Source organism: Hylobates moloch, unplaced genomic scaffold (genome assembly GCF_009828535.3).
Source record: "Hylobates moloch isolate HMO894 unplaced genomic scaffold, HMol_V3 SCAFFOLD_16, whole genome shotgun sequence".
Classification (NCBI taxonomy): Eukaryota; Metazoa; Chordata; class Mammalia; order Primates; family Hylobatidae; genus Hylobates; species Hylobates moloch.
Window position 1 is genome coordinate 37,143,697 of NW_026652291.1, and position 16,575 is coordinate 37,160,271.

A 16,575-nucleotide genomic window follows, 5' to 3' on the forward strand; every position below is an offset into this window, starting at 1 on the left:
AATAAAAGCTGATAAGGTTTCAATATTCCAGCCTGCCATTTCCATCTTGAAGGACTGCACAACAATTGTTTTCTGGGAAAATCTGAAAGGCTGTGGGGAATTTTTCTTGTGAAATATTTGTAGAGAAGAGGCCAAACTTCAATTTGGCTTGAAGAAACATGGGTGTGGGAGTCAGGCAGCCTTTTATTTCTGGCTCTGTCACTAACCTGCTGTGCAATTCTGGGAAATTCTCCTAACCTCTCTGTACCTAAAAGTGTTGAGTCCACAAAAGATATGCAGAAAATGAATGTATTACAACTGTTAATGTAGCAGCCTGCTTAGAATAAATGTTTCACATATTTTACTCACATTAGGATGAGTGCTGTACTCAAAATTCCACCTTTGCATTGATTATCTCAACCTTAAGAAACCCACCCTACACAGAACCAACTGGCAGTGGCCAAGGAAAAGGGGATGGAAAAAGGGATGAAGGAGCAACTTGAAATAATTTGTGTTTATGGTGAGAATACTTCCAATCTTAATAACTTCACACCTGTTATTATCAGCCCTGAGGAAAACTCTCTTCTGTAGATTTCACTGTGAAATCCATAGGCAAAGCTAGAGAAACACTCTGCCTAGTAGGGGAGCCCCTAAAGAAGAAAGTGGCTCAGTCTGAGGGAACGCAGAAGGAGGAGGTGAAAAAAATCTCCTCAGCTTTGCACAAACACACACTCACTCAATCACAGAGGGGGCTGACTCAAGTAGTGCTTCCGTGCTACTTTTGACCACTGAGTTCAGAAAAAATGCATTGAAGTAGAATTGTGTCTGCCATTTGGCAAAAGTAAACACACAAGATAACCATGTGGCTCCCTGAGGCAGCTTTCTCTTTGGCCTACTTCTCTTGGGGTGCACATGCAAGGGGATGCAGTGGAAACTGTGGGCCGGCAGCTACCATGCCATAGACATAGGTGTGGAGAGCTATGGTTCCACTGCCGGCTGCCCCACTGGCCCCAATGGGCTGAGGTTAGCACGTGTTGGTTCCGGATCTCAGATGGGGCCGGCAGTTGTAAAGAGGCCACAAACAGCAAGCTAGTGTGCTGTTTCCACCTTCAGCCCAACCCCGGCGGCATCCTGTCAGTGATCTTGGGCCCACTGCAGGAAATAACACGCACAACTGGTGAACTGTGACAATGCAGCCACAGTGGCTTCCAATGGTGTATTCGCCAACTGTGTGCGATTTTGCAGTTAGCATGAGGCCAAAAAAGTCTCTGGCCAGCTAGAATCTGGAAGAGAACAAGGCCAATGGTCAGATGACTCTGAGATTCGCATGGATATGGAAGAAACTATCCTACCAGCCTTCTGCTGCACTGTATGTGTCCTGTGGCCAAGTTGCTTTGGCGTGTAGCTGGGTATCCTTGCCTGCTACCTGATCACTGCCCACTGAGTCCCATAGAAAGGCAGAGGAGGTGAATTTCCAGCAGCCCCCCAAGTTTCTGCTGACCTTTTTAGGTGTTTTTATTACTTGTGGTGCTTTCTATTCATGTGTACTCCTGGGCTCTGGGGATTCCCCTCCCTTTGATTTGCAAGGAGGATTAGAAAGACACAGCTTTGTGATCGGTCCCTCACAGACAGCTGGTATCAAGTGATTTCCCCTTCTTAGACTCATTTGAGACCAAGAAAACAGTTCTGTTGAATCACTTGCTCCTTGGAGGTATGAAAATAGGGCACTTGGGGGAGTCCAACCTGATAAATACCAACATTGATACCCTTCAGCCTCAGCTACACTTCCAGTGGCGTATAGTAGAGCAGAGTTGAAGCAGAGGAGTCTCGGGTCCCACCCAGCCTCTGAGAAACCTCCAGTGGAGGGTAAGCAATTCTGGGCTTACTGCTTGCATTTCTGTGCCACCAGCACAAATGGCATCATAATCACCAAGGGCTCTCCAAACTCAGTGCCTGGAGAGGTGCGACCAATTCTATCTCCAGAATGAATCTGTAGCATAAAATGGGAGCAAAGGCCACTCACTATGTGTTCAAACAGAGGTCACAAGGTTCTGCCTAGGAACAAATTTCCAAGTTAGCCACTTTATCAGATATGCTCTTGAACAAAAGTTATTTATTTGATGTCCTCAAGGAAGGGATATTGTGTAAGGTGTTATTTTTAAAAGGAGGGGTGGGGGCAGCTGAAGCAATGCTGTCTGTGTCTGTACTTGAAGAAATGACATCAATATAGACACACAATAATGACCTACAATTAAACAGAGTCAACACAGGAGAGACACATAAGAAGAACAGGTCCAGAACAAATATATTGAAATGGCTAAATATTTACATGGTAAGTAGGGGCAGGCTTCCTCCCACGGTGATGCCCTTGGAGTGGAGATCTTCCATCATGGTTACTAACATTCAAACTCCCAATCATGTGGTACAAGCCCGTTAAAAAGGATGTCCTGAGGCTGGGCACGGTGGCTCATGCCTGTAATCCCAGCACTTTGGGAGGCCGAGGCAGGTGGACCACCTGAGGTCAGGAGTTCAAGACCAGCCTGGTCAACATGGTGAAACCCTGTCTCTACTAAAACTACAAAAAATTAGTCAGGCGTGGTGGCACACGCCTGTAATCCAGCTACTCGGGAGGCTGAGGCAGGAGAATCACTTAAACTCGGGAGGTGGAGGTTACAGTGAGCTAAGATCATGCCACTGCACTCCAGCCTAGGCAACAAGAGCAAAACTCCATCTCAACAACAAAAAAAAAAAAAAAAAAAAAAAAAGGATGTCCTGGCCAAAGGCAGATCACACTTGAGGCACAAGCCCTACTGCCAGATGCCAAACAGGTTTTTAATCTCTGATACTGGCTTGGAAATGGCTTCCTGGAACACTGTCCAAATGGGAAACATGAGGCTTTCAGGACTCAGAGTCGCTAGAGAGGATGGTGAGGCATATATGCTGTGCATTGGCTAAACCTGCCCAGTACAACTGCATGTGGGTGCTAGACTATAGTTTTTCTCCCTCATTTTCAGGTAGCTATTTGTCGCCTCTCATATGACATCATTAATAAGAATAACCATGTCATTTTACACGTATATGGTACTTTATACTTTTCAGGGTATGTTCACAGAATGGTCTTAGCTGATCCTCAATGCAGAGTGAGGGGAGCTGGGAAGTGACTGAAGCAGCTGTTCTGGGTTAGGAGGGTGGACTCTGGAGTCAGATCCCCTGGGCTTCCATCTCAGCTCCATTGCCTACTCGTTGTAGATTATTTATTCCACACCTACTCAGGTAGATTATTTAATCTCTCTGTGCCTCACTTTCTTCAACTGTATAATTGGCATAGCAATTTACCTGTTTAAGGATAAATGAGTTAGCATATAAAGCATTTAAGACAGTGCCTAACACATATTAATATTATCCTTTTACTTATTATTCTATTGCATTCAATTATTCCAATAGGAAAACCAAGGCTTATAACATTCTCATTCTAATTTCTCTATTTCTCATGGTTTATCCACCCCAAATGCCCCAGTCTGAAATAGCCTCCTTTACTCTCTAAGTCTCCATCTTTGAGGGGCCAGTTCAAATCCCACCTTTTCCATGAAATCTTTGCTAACTATTCTAGCCCTAACTTTTCTCTCACTTCTTAATACTCATACTTTATTTCTTTTATTTTTATTTTTATTTTGAGACAGGCTCTTGCTCTGCCATCCAGACTAAACTGCAGTAGTGCAATCACGGCTCACTGCAGCCTTGAACTCCTGAGCTCAAGCGTTCCTCCCACCACAGACACAAGAGGAGCTGGGAACAGAGGCATGCACCACCACACTCGGCTAATGTTTTATTTTTTGTAGAGACAGAGTTTTCCTATGTTCCCAGGCTGGTCTCAAACTCCAAGGGTTAAGTGATCCTCCTGCCTTGGCCTCCCAAAGTGCTGGGTTTACAGGTGTGAGCCACCTTGCCCTAGATAATACCCTGACTTTAGAATCAATACCAAGTAACTTAGTACAAGACTTTTTATGTCATTTGTATTATCCTTCTCTCTCTATGGTGCACATTTCATGAGATTTTATGTGTTTCTACATCTCTGACCCTGTTCTAAAGGAGTGAAGGAGGAAGAGAGGAAACTCACATTCACTAAGCATTTCCTATGTGTGAGACCCCTACCAATTGCTTGAGATATGTTGGCTTATTTTATCCTCACAACTCAGTGAGGTAAACATTATCATCCTGGTTGTAAAGATGAGGAAACTGAGGTTCAAGAAGTTGAGGCATTTTCTGAGATCAAATAGCTGGCACATGGGAGCACCAGACTCAGACCACATCTGCCTGGCTCTCTAGTCTATCACATAAAAAGGTTCTCAATATGAAAACTCATGGTCCCATGGATATTTGTGGATTGATTTCCTCAGAATAAGGCATTCACTGATATCAGATTAACCAAGTCCCATTTGTTTAATGCAACATCATTCATAAAGAAAAAACTGTACAAAATGTTTAAGTATAAAACAAATTTTGAGTAGCAAGAAGAAACCAGTCAACTGTTAGAATTCTGTTTGTTAGAGTTGGAAACACTGAGTCTTCAGGCGGGAGGAACCATGCTCCAGTAGGTCCGACAAGGGTAAGGACACAGACTCCTGGGTTCTATTTCTGTCTTGGCCACCAACCACTCTGCTAATATTTTCACTTCTGCTGAAATGTGATGACAAGAGTTTCAGAAGATTGGTTGTCACATAAGAACAGAATAAGAGCAGGCAGTTAGCTGGTTAAATGTGGAAGAGCCACAAACAACACTGAGATCTGGAATAGGAGTTCACAGGTGGGAAAAATTCCATTTGGGCACTTGTCTTCTCAGTTTTACTTCAACGCACAGAGAGCAGCACGGTTCTGGAACCAGTCTTAAATATAAGTGATGACGGTATCTGTGTTTTCAAATGCATACCTCTAAAACTAAAAGTCTTTAGTTTAAGAAATATTTTCTTGTTTTTCCTATTTGAAATGATATTTACATTTATTTTTCAGATGGGTTACTCTGTACAATGGTAGTGCTAAATAAGAAAAAAATAATTAATTCTTAATATATTTGGGAACCAGCTCATGAAGTGTATTAGTGTCTATAACCTGACAGAGGTCCTGGCCTTATGTTAAAGACACAGCTAGGATAGAGGTGGTAGGGCCAGGGGTTTGTCTTTGGTCTTTGAAGTCATCTAGCCAAGAGGCCAGGCTGTTTAACGACTGGTAACTGAGGAGGGTTTATGGCTGTTCCTGCAGTCCTTAGAGGTATACCATGATCCCTTTGAAAAAAGGGACACAGAAGCTGGAAACACTGACTACCAATCTTACATACCTGAAGTCCCACTGAATTCAGAATCCCGGAGTTCTGAGCAAATCTCGTGGAAGCCGTCCTGCCTCCATCAAGGCCTGGAAAGGGATCACTGCCGAGAACAGATGCCCACATGCTTTGGAATGAGAGGATAAGCAAGCTTTTTTCTGTCTGGTTATTGACAACACGGTGTTCCTTCTCGTGGACTCCTCCTGCCCTCCCCAGGACCACACTGAAATGACTAAATCTGCCTGTTGGCTCCAGTGGATCCAGTCAAATAAGTCAATTCTCTTTAAGTTTGTGGTCTCAACTCCTTGTTGGTTTATTGCAAAATTAAAGGGCATACAGAGTAGAACCATCAATCAGTAACCAGCAGAGGAATAAGCTCTTTGTGGAATGTACTGAGAAGCAGGAAAGAAGAAAAAATGAAAAGAAACCTCATGAAATGGTCATTTGTTAGGAGAACAGAGAAAAAAAATCTGCATTTCACATGCAACATCATTTAGGAAAAGTCTTATTAAAGGTTTCCTATCTCACCAGGAATGCAAGCACAGGAACGCAAACAAAAATCCCTCAAAATGACCTGCCATCTATTAGTGCTGGTTTCTTGTGGGTTTTGCTGTATTCCACAGACACAGCCTGAGATCATGTGGCCCAAGGGCTGGAACAGTGACTCAGCAGGCTCAGGACCGGGTAAAGGAGATGAGAAGCCACTGTTGTTTATTACAAAACAAAACAAACAAACAAACAAATGTAAATGGCTCTTTCAGCCCTCTACCGCATGCTGACCTTCCCTTAGCACCCCTTTATTTAAAGTACCCAGTGCCATGTCTTACTTGGAATTTTTAACAAATGCAATTTGATCAGGGTGAAAACTGAAGAGCATTATATAGTCTAGACAAAGAAACCTAACATTTACTGGGTACCCAGTGAGTATCAAACACCGTGTTCAGTGCCTTAGTTACAGACCTCCTTTCATCCTCATCGTAACCCCATGAGGTAGGTGACATTATTCCTCTTTTAAGGATAAAGATATTAAGTGACTTGCCTGGCTTGCAGCAAGCAGCAACATCAATGTGACTACAAAACCACTTCTTTCAAATAGATTCACCATTTCAAGCATGGCACCAGGAAAACTACTATGTGGCATTCTAAATCCTTCTGGAAGAAATGAAATTGGTAGTACTGGAAATAGCATAAGGGTAACTCATCAGCTGTGTCTATCTTGTACATTTTTTTCTCTAGATAAGTTTCTTCTCTAGGGCAACTAGTATTGCCTGTTTCACAGGAGAGAAAAGCAAGATGCCAAGAAGTGTAGGAAATTTCTGGCACTGGTAGGCAAAAGAGCCCATAGAACACAGCATGCCTCTGGCTGGTCGCAGTGGCTCACGTCTGTAATCCCAACGTTTTGGGAGGCCGAGACGGGCAGATCACTTTAGTCCAGGAGTTCAAGACCACTCTGGCCAACATGGCAAAACCCTGTCTCTACAAAAAATACAAAAATTAGCCGGGCATGGTGGCACGCGCCTATAGTCCCAGCTATTTGGTAGGCTGAGGCACACGAGAGAATTGCTTGAACCTGGGAGACGGAGGTTGCAGTGAGCCGAGATCATGCCACTACACTCCAGCCTGTATGACAAAGCAAGACTCTGTCTCAAAAACAAACAAAAAAAACCCCTACAACATACCTCTGATTCTCACCTGTGGCAAGATGTAGCCTTTGAAATACTATGGTAATAGATAAGATTTACATTGCTTTAAAATAATGAAGGGGCCATGTATATAATATACACATTTATATGAATATAAAATTTCATCTGAACATCTTTATCAACATCAATAAGGTATATATTATATCTCTTTCCGCATCAGAGAGAAAAAGCGACTTGCCTAAAGTTTACAGCATATAAATGGGCCTAAACCCAAGTCTGACTCCATATTTCATGGTCTTTACACTCCTTGATCCTGAAGGGGAGGGCACCTCCCAGAAAGAGGCAGACTGATGGTGAAAGAATAACCTCCATGAGAAAGCTAGGTCTTAATGGCTTTCTGAAATAAGGATGAGCTGCTTGTGAATTGTTATGTCCTGTGGAACTGGATCTTTGCTTCTCCTTTTTTTCTATATAGGTTTGACTATTAATAATAGCATTAGGACCTATGCTGTCTCTGAGGGTTGCTGTCCATTACTAATGTGAGGCTCCTTGTAAGTGCTGGTTATGGTTTATGAGTAGTGGTCCCCTTCATTAACTCAGCCAAAGAGCTTCCAAGAGAGGACTACGGAAGTAAGAAGTGAGGGAAATCCATACCTGGGACTAAGGAGGTTCAGGGCAAGACTGCAAGGAGGTTAAAGAGTAAAGTTTATATTTAAGGCTTCCTTCCCTAACACTCACCATGATCTCTCTGTCCTGAGTACTCCATAAGCTTTGTACACTCATCTTTCCAAGTGCAGCTAAAAGTGGGACCTGCTCCCCGACATCCTTTTCCCAGTAGCCGGTACTACCTCGGAGGGCTTTGAGGGCCCAAGACCCCATCCCTGTACCATCCACCACTGCTCATAAATCTACACAGTCCTTTCTTCCCTTTCCTCTTTCTGATGAACTAAGTCTTAAATATGTCTTATAGATGACTTTTGCTACAGAGCTGTGTATTTTTCAGGGAGGGCCCCTGCTGACATACCAATTGCACTAAAGCAGTGGCTCTGAAGTGGTGGAGACGGGTTTTGAATCTAGTTCTTCTCACTCCAGCTCCATACTAATTCCCCTACATATTCTTTTCCTTCCTCTTTTGAAATAGAAAACCTGGCTCAACATGTGACCGACAGACTCCCCTGTAGATATTGGAAGCATAGTTGAAATAAAAGCTGAATATCTCAGAAAACAAAATTACTCAAGTAATCAATTATTAAAATTTAAAATGTTATTAAAATACTTATTAAATACAAATCGTGGTTAAAACAAAGACTGATATTTTTCTGTTAAAAAAAGAAGTAAAATGAGTACGCAAATGAGCTAAAATGAAACGTAGCAAGTAACCCATGAAAAGAGGATGGATGGGAAGCTAGGAGATGAGAAGGTATGACTTCTCACTGGAAGACTCAGAGGAGGAGTCATTTGATCTGGGCCTTGAAAGAAGGGCCCAATTTGGACATTGAGAGTTATGTGGAAGGTCATTCTAAATGGCCGAAGAGGCAGGCCCCTATATTATGATAATTTGGATCTGCAGAGTATTTCAGAGGAGGAACTCTGGAATACTGGAAGTCATTAACAAGGTGACCAATCTGTCTCTTTCTGTAATAACAGCACAGGTATTTATACCAGGGATGCATCTGTCTCAAAAAAGGAGCTCTTTGAAAAGCATGAAAACAGGCTCCCAGCTGGGAGACACTGGAGAGGACTTCCTTCTCCTGTTCACCTGCATCTCATGTCTGCATGACCCAACTTTACAGGAAGTAGAGGCAAGATGTCTACATAATCTCCTCCTACCACTGAACTTGGTTCCTACAGGACAGGTCTTGCAGTAAGGACAAAAAAATAGAAATAATATGTCAGTTGAGAATTCAAGGGTGTGTGTGTGTGTGTGTGTGTGTGGAGAGCTAAGTTTCAAACTGTATTTAGAAGCTAAATTCTGCTACAACACATCAAAGAGTATCAGGCCCCATTACAGAGGAAAGGAAAAGCCCTAATTTGCATGCAACAGGGTTTAGGAAAAATTTTTATGAAAGACTTCTCTAAGGGGGTAAAAACTAAAACAAAACAGCAACCAAAAAGTCCTCAAATGACTGTGTGACTGTGTGTTATCCATGCATATCCTGATAGCTTCTCGCCAATTCCCTCGCAGGCAGGAGAGACCCCATTGGACTTCAAAATTTTCCTACCCTAGAGAAAGGAGGCATTATAAACCAAAGCAGAGTCCCCTTATTTGTTCCACTACTTTTTTTTTTAAGTCCACTTTTTCTGCCAGTTACTTTTCAACATGACTGACAAGAATGCTTTCCACTTTTCCATTATGTTTTCAAAGCCAACAGCAAAGCTCAACTAGAGGTTCAAATAAAAATTTTAATCAATACAACTGTAAGAATGTTACTTTCATATAAATTTAGTCAGTTATTAGGTAGCACATGAGGGTCACAGAGAAACCCCCTGACTCTAACACAGACTTGGAAATGAGGAAAATAAGATGGCCTTCTGGAGTTAAACTGCATAACAATCAGCACTCACTGGCACAGGACAGAACTGCAGAATGAAAGGACAGAATATGTGTCTCATTAAACAATGGATCTAGGCAAGGATCATCAATGGGTGCTAAAACCAGTAGGTGAAAAGTTGACAGAAACCTTGGTCATGGGAAGATCAGGCTGCCACTATCCCGAACCACTGATCAACTTAATCACCATTAAAGATGATATAGTCAGACATTATTGCCTTGTGACATGATAAAATAGGAAGTACTAGCACCACCTATAGAGTGTTTTTGCCTAAAAAGAAAAAAACAAAACAAAACAAAACAAAACCCTCTAAACCTTAATCTAATCAAACCTTAGCAGCAACCACCAGTTTATGGGAAACATAAGATCTAGAAGAACAAGTTAAAAGGACATGGTGAAGAAGCCATCAGCCAAATCTAGAATGTAGGGCATCTGATATCCAATTTCTCCAAATAATTAATGTCACAAATAAAAGGAGAGTAAGGAAGTAATTATTTCTGACCTTAATTATTAATTATTTGTGACATTTATTATTTTATTCTGGGAAGTACTCCAGAATAAAAGAAAGTAAAAGGATATAACAACCAAATGCAATTTATGGACCTTATTTAGGTCCTTATTTAAACTAATCAACTGTAAAAGGATATCTTTGAGACAATCAGGGAAATCTGATTATGGGCTGGGTATTAGATAATATTAATGAATTGTTAATTTTGTTAGGTGTGGTAAAGGCAAGGCATTATGGTTTCATATGCTCTTATCGATTTAAAGATAGGAGATGTGGGTAGAGAAATGTGTGCTCCAGAGAGAAATTTAAAAATGCAAACAACAAAGGAAGGAAGGAAGAAAGTAAATGTAATCATGGTACATTTTGTAGCTCTGCCATGAATGCTTACATTGTCACAGTAATGTAAATATTAACTGAATATTATGATATAATCACACTGGAAAAAAGAAGGGGAAGAGTGAAACTGAAGGAGAGAATGGTGTAAGTACCCTATGGTCATCGTCCATAGAAAACATGAGATAGGCCAGGCGCAGTGGCTCACGCTTGTAATCCCAGCACTTTGGGAGGCCGAGGTGGGCGGATCACAAGGTCAGGAGATCGAGACCATGGTGAAACCCCGTCTCTACTAAAAATGCAAAAAAATTAGCCGGGCGTGGTGACGGGCGCCTGTAGTCCCAGCTACTCGGAGAGGCTGAGACAGGAGAATGGCGTGAACCCGGGAGGCAGAGCTTGCAGTGAGCCGAGATCACGCCACTGCACTCCAGCCTGGGTAACAGAGCGAGACTCCATCTCAAAAAAAAAAAAAAAAAAAAAAGAAAACATGAGATAATATCTAAAATAGAAAAATTAAGAAACAGCAATTCAAGCATATCAGTTAGAAATGTGGGGGTCACTAGTAGAATCAACAACAAGAGATTTGAAAGTGGCTGCTCCCGAAGCTTAAGAAGCAAAGGAGAGTGGGGAAATTGGGGCAAGAAACTGGTTTTCAGTACAAATCTATACTATTACTAGATTTGTAAAACAATATACATGTTTTACTCTGATGCAAAATAAAATTTAAATAAAAAATAAAAAATATATATAACAGGATATGGGGAGGAAGTCTGTCAGCTAAAAAATTATACATAAAGTATAGCCTGGCATGGAGGCTTACACCTGTAATCCCAACTACTCAGGATGCTGACGGGAGAGGATCGCTTGAGCCCAGAAGTTCGAGGCTGCAGTGAGCTATATTGCACCACTATACTCCAGCTCTGTATGACAGAGTGAGAGTGCATCTCTAAGAAAAAAAAGAAAAATGATGGCAGTGCTTGTTCCAGACCTAACCAGGGTTGCCAGGAAGTCCTGTGTGCCCACTCAAGTGGTCACCTGTCAGACAGATCTGCACTGTGGAGGTGGAACAGCAGGCTAACAGGGCCTGATAACATAAGCATCTGAATCACTTAACTCCCCTCACATCAATTCTGTACTTACCAAGCAACTGTCCAATAATTTGATTTGTCACTGAATTTGCCTTAAAGGGGAACTTAGGCAAGCCTATCCAGTGCACAGAACAGCTTAATTTTGCACTGTAGGATCAATAATTTGGCATTCTATTTTTATAGCTCAGCCTGGTCCGGGAGCTTTGGGACCAAGAACAGGGCCAGGTTCACCTGAGAGTAATAGGCTTTTGGCCAAAAGCTGATCACCAGTTAAAAAACACCTTGGGAGACTTCCTGACTCTGGATAGCAGCCTCCTCCTGCTCAGGAGCTGCCCTAACTTTAGTGTCCTCATCACGCTGCCTTAAGCAAAATCATAACCACCAGTTAATCTCGGTTATTTCCCTACATTACACTAAATAATTGAGAGACAATTGTGTCTGACCACTTTTAGGAAGACACAGTGGTCACTCGTGGCTCTTTTCAAGCAAAGATATTCTTCAACAGTTGCTTTCAGGACCCCACAGGACATCATGGGCAGAAGCTGAAGTTCTAGAACTTTTATAATATAGAAAGTGTTGGGCCGGGCACAGTGGCTCACGCCTGTAATCCCAGCACTTTGGGAGGCCGAGGCGGGCGGATCACAAGGTCAGGGGATCGAGACCATCCTGGCTAACACGGTGAAACCCCGTCTCTACTAAAAATACAAAAAGTTAGCCAGGTGAGGTGGCGGGCGCCTGTAGTCCCAGCTACTGGGGAGGCTGAGGCAGGAGAATGGTGTGAACCCGGGAGGCGGAGCCTGCAGTGAGCCGAGATCACGCCACTGCACTACAGCCTGGGTGACAGAGAGAGACTCCGTCTCAAAAAAAAAAAAAAAAAAAAAAATATATATATATATATATATGAAAGTGTTTATAAACTTAAAATACCATGGTAATAGAACATTTCAATTTTTTTATAAAGAAAACATAATAAGAAGTATTATTGAGTACTTCCAAAGTGCCCTTTACATGCAGTATCTCATTTAATCTTCACAAAGCCCTAAGGTATAGGATCATTCTATTCGTCATATATATTTATTTATTTACAAAGGTGGAAAATAAGATATGGTGACACTGAATAATTTGGTCAGGGTCATACAGCAGAATGGAGCAAGGATTCACAACTGGGTCGTCCACTTAGTGGGTGTGGTTCTCAGCAGCAGTGAAGTGTCTTGCTGAGACTCACACAGCAAATGAGAAGTAGAGCCAGAAGAGGCATCTCTTGTCTTTTACTACAACTCGGCAGAAGGAAGTGGAAGCCAATGAAACCCTTCAGACATTATAATCTCCCCTAACTACAGCCACTACAGCCAATTCCATTAGCTCAAAACCAGCTGAGCAAATGCCTGAGTTATATTAAGCCTCCACAGTGATCACCTGGTGAAGAAATACCCCTGTGCAACTGCATCCAAAAATTAGAAATTAAGTTCTGAAATCATAACAGAACTGTCGGTGACAGGGCAAAAAGTGTGGCACATAAAAATTGTTTGCTGTTTCATTTTTGAGTTGAAACAAGTATCTCACAAAGATAACTTCAAGCATTTGCCTTACTTCCCCCTGGAGAAAGGAGAACACAAAGAAAATGGCAAATTTAGGAGGTTCCCAGAGTTCTAATAAAGTTGTCCTTCATTTATTATCAAGGCTACCATTTATTGAGCATTACTATGATGTGTGAGCAATAAAGCTAAGCACCTTTCAAATATTATCATCATCATCATCTTCAATTAGTTAGTCCCTTGTTATGAGTTCATCAGTCTGCTAAGCACTACACAGAGATTACCTCCTTTAATCCTGGCCACTCTCCTCTGAGGCAGGCCATAGTATTTTATATCCATTTGACAGGTAAAGAAAATGAGCTTAGAGGGCTTATAAAAATTGTATAAGGTAATGGGAGAGCCCAGAACCCATATCCCTTGGACGATAAAGCCTTGTTTCTTACCTACCATGCTGTATTGCCTATTTATCTTTTTATTTATCTTCACAACACTTTCAAGGTGCTATAATATTCATTTTATAGATGAGAAAAATGAGTCTCAGAGAGGTTAAATCACTTTCTAAAGACACATAGCTGGTAAGCAGCAAAGATGGGATTCAAACCCAGGCTCGTTTCACTCCAAAGCCCAAGCTTTTCATCACTACACTACAGTATCTGTCTTTTCACTAGGATGTCAGTGCATTCATTTAATAAATATTTATCAAAGCCTTACTATGCACCAAGCACTGCTGTATGCACTTGGGATACAATGTGAATAAAACAGATAGAAATCCTTCCCTGTAGTTTACATTCTAGTGGTGGGAGGCAGACAATAAACGTAATAAATGACAAATAATACAGTATGTATTACAAATAATACAGTATGATCATTACTATGGGAAACAAACTAGGGTAAGGGAGATTTAGCTTAAGGTGTGGGAATAGGTTGCAATTTTAAACAAAGTGGGCGACAGAGGCTTCATGGGAAAAAGAAATATGAACATAGAGTTAATGAAGCAGAGGACAGCACGCATATGAATATCCAGTCAGTTCCGTATCTCTTCAACAGAAATCTGTAAAGAGAAATCCTTTAACATCTTATCTCATGTACAAATATCAAGGAAGCAGAAAAGTTAAAAAGCCAAGGGCCTGGGCTTTGTCCCCTAACTTGCAAAAATGCATACTGCAAGGAGATAAAAAAAAATAGACACATAGCTCATCTGCAGTAAAAGATGGAAATGGTAAGGTTGGTAGCTGTATCTAGGCAAATAAAAAAAAAAAGAGAGAGCGCTAAATATTTTACCTATCAAGAATTAGCTCCCAAAGTCAGTGGCCTTTCCCAGGCAATCTGGGTGATGTCTACATCAAGCTCTCAGTCTACAGATGTTAACATTATAAAACTATTCCCATAAAATTACACTGCATAACAGCCAAAGACTGGCTGAACCCCTGTGACCCAAACGTGCTATCTCCAGAAAAACCAACAAGGCAAGCTATATTACACTTTCCACGAGTACACAAAGCCTAGACTATTCTGAGTAAAAGTTCATTACTTGGAGAGTTCAGCCTAAGACTGTGGGAAATTACAGAAATAATCTCTTCATCCAAATAAAAAAAGAACTCCTCTATTAGGAAGGATCCTGAAAATGTATCCCTCTATTCCAGACTTTCTAATAAGGAAAAATTAAGGATAGACACTGAATTTTGGTGCTTTGCCTCCTCTATGAATGGCCTTCAGTGAACCATCTGCTTCTTACAGGTCACAAACAAATTTTATTGGCCATATCTGAGGATACAGCAACATATATTCTTTTTTTTTTTTTTTTTTTTTGAGACGGAGTCTCGCTCTGTCGCCCAGGCTGGAGTGCAGTGGCGCAATCTCGGCTCACTGCAAGCTCCGCCTCCCGGGTTCACACCATTCTCCTGCCTCAGCCTCTCTGAGTAGCTGGGACTACAGGCGCCCGCCACCACGCCCGGCTAATTTTTTTTGTATTTTTAGTAGAGACGGGGTTTCACCGTGGTCTCGATCTCCTGACCTCGTGATCCGCCCGCCTCGGCCTCCCAAAGCGCTGGGATTACAAGCGTGAGCCACCGCGCCTGGCAAGCAACATATATTCTATAGGGCTTCTCCTGTTTTGGGCTGGATTGCAGCGCATGTAACAAACTAAAGGTATTGAAGAAGCAGAACTGCCTAGTGAGAATAATGGAAGTTAAGGTTGCAAAGTTATTGCAAAGTTATTCCTAGGGTTAGTATTAGTAAAGTATTACATGACTATCTGAAATTTATTTCTATTTTTGATTTCCTTGCCGACCCTTTGGAAAAAGAGGGTGGTTCTACAGTAGCTATTTCCAATTGGCAGTTGTGCATGACCAGAAGCTTCAGATCAAGTGAGTCAACCAGGACCTCAATCCAAGGCCTCTGTTCCAGTACTGGACAACAGCCCTTTTCATGGTACAGATTCCACAAAAGAGAGACAAAGGAAGAGAGGGAAGCAAAAGCCAGGAGAGAGGTAAACAACCTCCAATTCAATCCCTCATTGAGTCCACGTATGTTTACTGAGCAACCACTGGGGAACAGGCGTTGTTCCAGCTTCTGGGTAACAACAGAGAACAGGACTAAGACAACCTCTTTCTGCCCTTGTAGAGTGAGACCCCCTAGTCAGGGTCCAACAGTAAACAAGAAAACCCGGAAATGAGCAAGGCAATTTCAGATATGATGAGTGATGTGAGGAAATAAAATATTGGGTGTAGATACTGATAGGACAGTCAGGGGAGTCCTGTCTGAGACAGGACATTCAGGCTAGATCTGAGTGATGATCCTGGGGTAGCACAGAGTTCCGGGCAGAATCCCAGGCAGGGGAGATGAGTAGAAAGGTCCTAAAGAGAAAGATGCTTACGATGCCCTGGGAACCCAGAGTAGATCAGCATGGCTGGAGTTACTGCAAGGGGTGGTCAGAGCAGTGGGCAGGGCTGAGCCAGGCAGTGCCTTGGAGGCTGGCACCCAGCCTTGGGTTTGGTTGCAAGAATTGGGGAGACCACTGGTGGCTCTGAAGCAGGAGATTGACATGATCTGGTTTATGTTTTAAAATGTGCTGATTGTGAGGAGTCAAACACCAACATTTAATCCTCCCATGAAAGCACAGCTTTTGTGTTCTTTGTAACATGCTTAAAATATTCATGAGTGCTCAATCCCTCTTGGCTTGTGGGGGGAAAAAGAAATTATATACCAAAGCTCTTCTTCCTCAGGCCACTGCGTGTTGGGAGAAGCAGAGAGACAGAAACACTGGGCCCCAAAGACATGCTGGCAGGGGGGCCCGTCTTCTCAGGGTGGCCAAGAGTGGCGCCTGAGGGGTGAAGGTGTCTGATCACACTGTGGCTGCTATAGTTGAATCCGAACAGTAGCAGTGGCACCAAAGCAGAATATTTCTGGTTGGAAACACTTTCAAATAGAATTCCAGTTCATCTAAGGCAGGATGTGGTCTCATTCTATCAGTCAGTAAGTACTTATTACATCTCTACTAAATGCAGTCTAGGAACAAACAAAGATGAAAAAGTGAATGCTGTGTAAATTAAAGATGCTTTGTGCCTTTGAGGATTTGAAAGTCTCATGGAGAAGACAAGACAAAAGAGGGAAAATATCCA

At 42.2% G+C, this 16,575-nt stretch overlaps 2 protein-coding genes across 8 annotated transcripts in view; one reads left to right on the plus strand and one right to left on the minus strand.

Moving 5' to 3' along the window:
* RAD51B (RAD51 paralog B) overlaps positions 1 to 16,575 on the minus strand; it is a 730,112-nt gene that overhangs the window by 259,944 nt on the left and 453,593 nt on the right. The window lies entirely within an intron of this gene.
* Positions 1 to 16,575, plus strand: part of LOC131381474 (uncharacterized) — a 52,007-nt gene that overhangs the window by 33,731 nt on the left and 1,701 nt on the right. For all 4 annotated transcript variants that reach the window (XR_009210226.1, XM_058429430.1, XM_058429429.1 and 1 more), the window contains one exon: positions 15,259 to 15,443. Coding sequence is in view for 3 of the 4 variants with exons in the window: in XM_058429430.1 (XP_058285413.1) it covers positions 15,259 to 15,443 (185 nt within the window). In the remaining variant the exon portion in view is untranslated. The remainder of the gene's footprint in view (positions 1 to 15,258; positions 15,444 to 16,575) is intronic.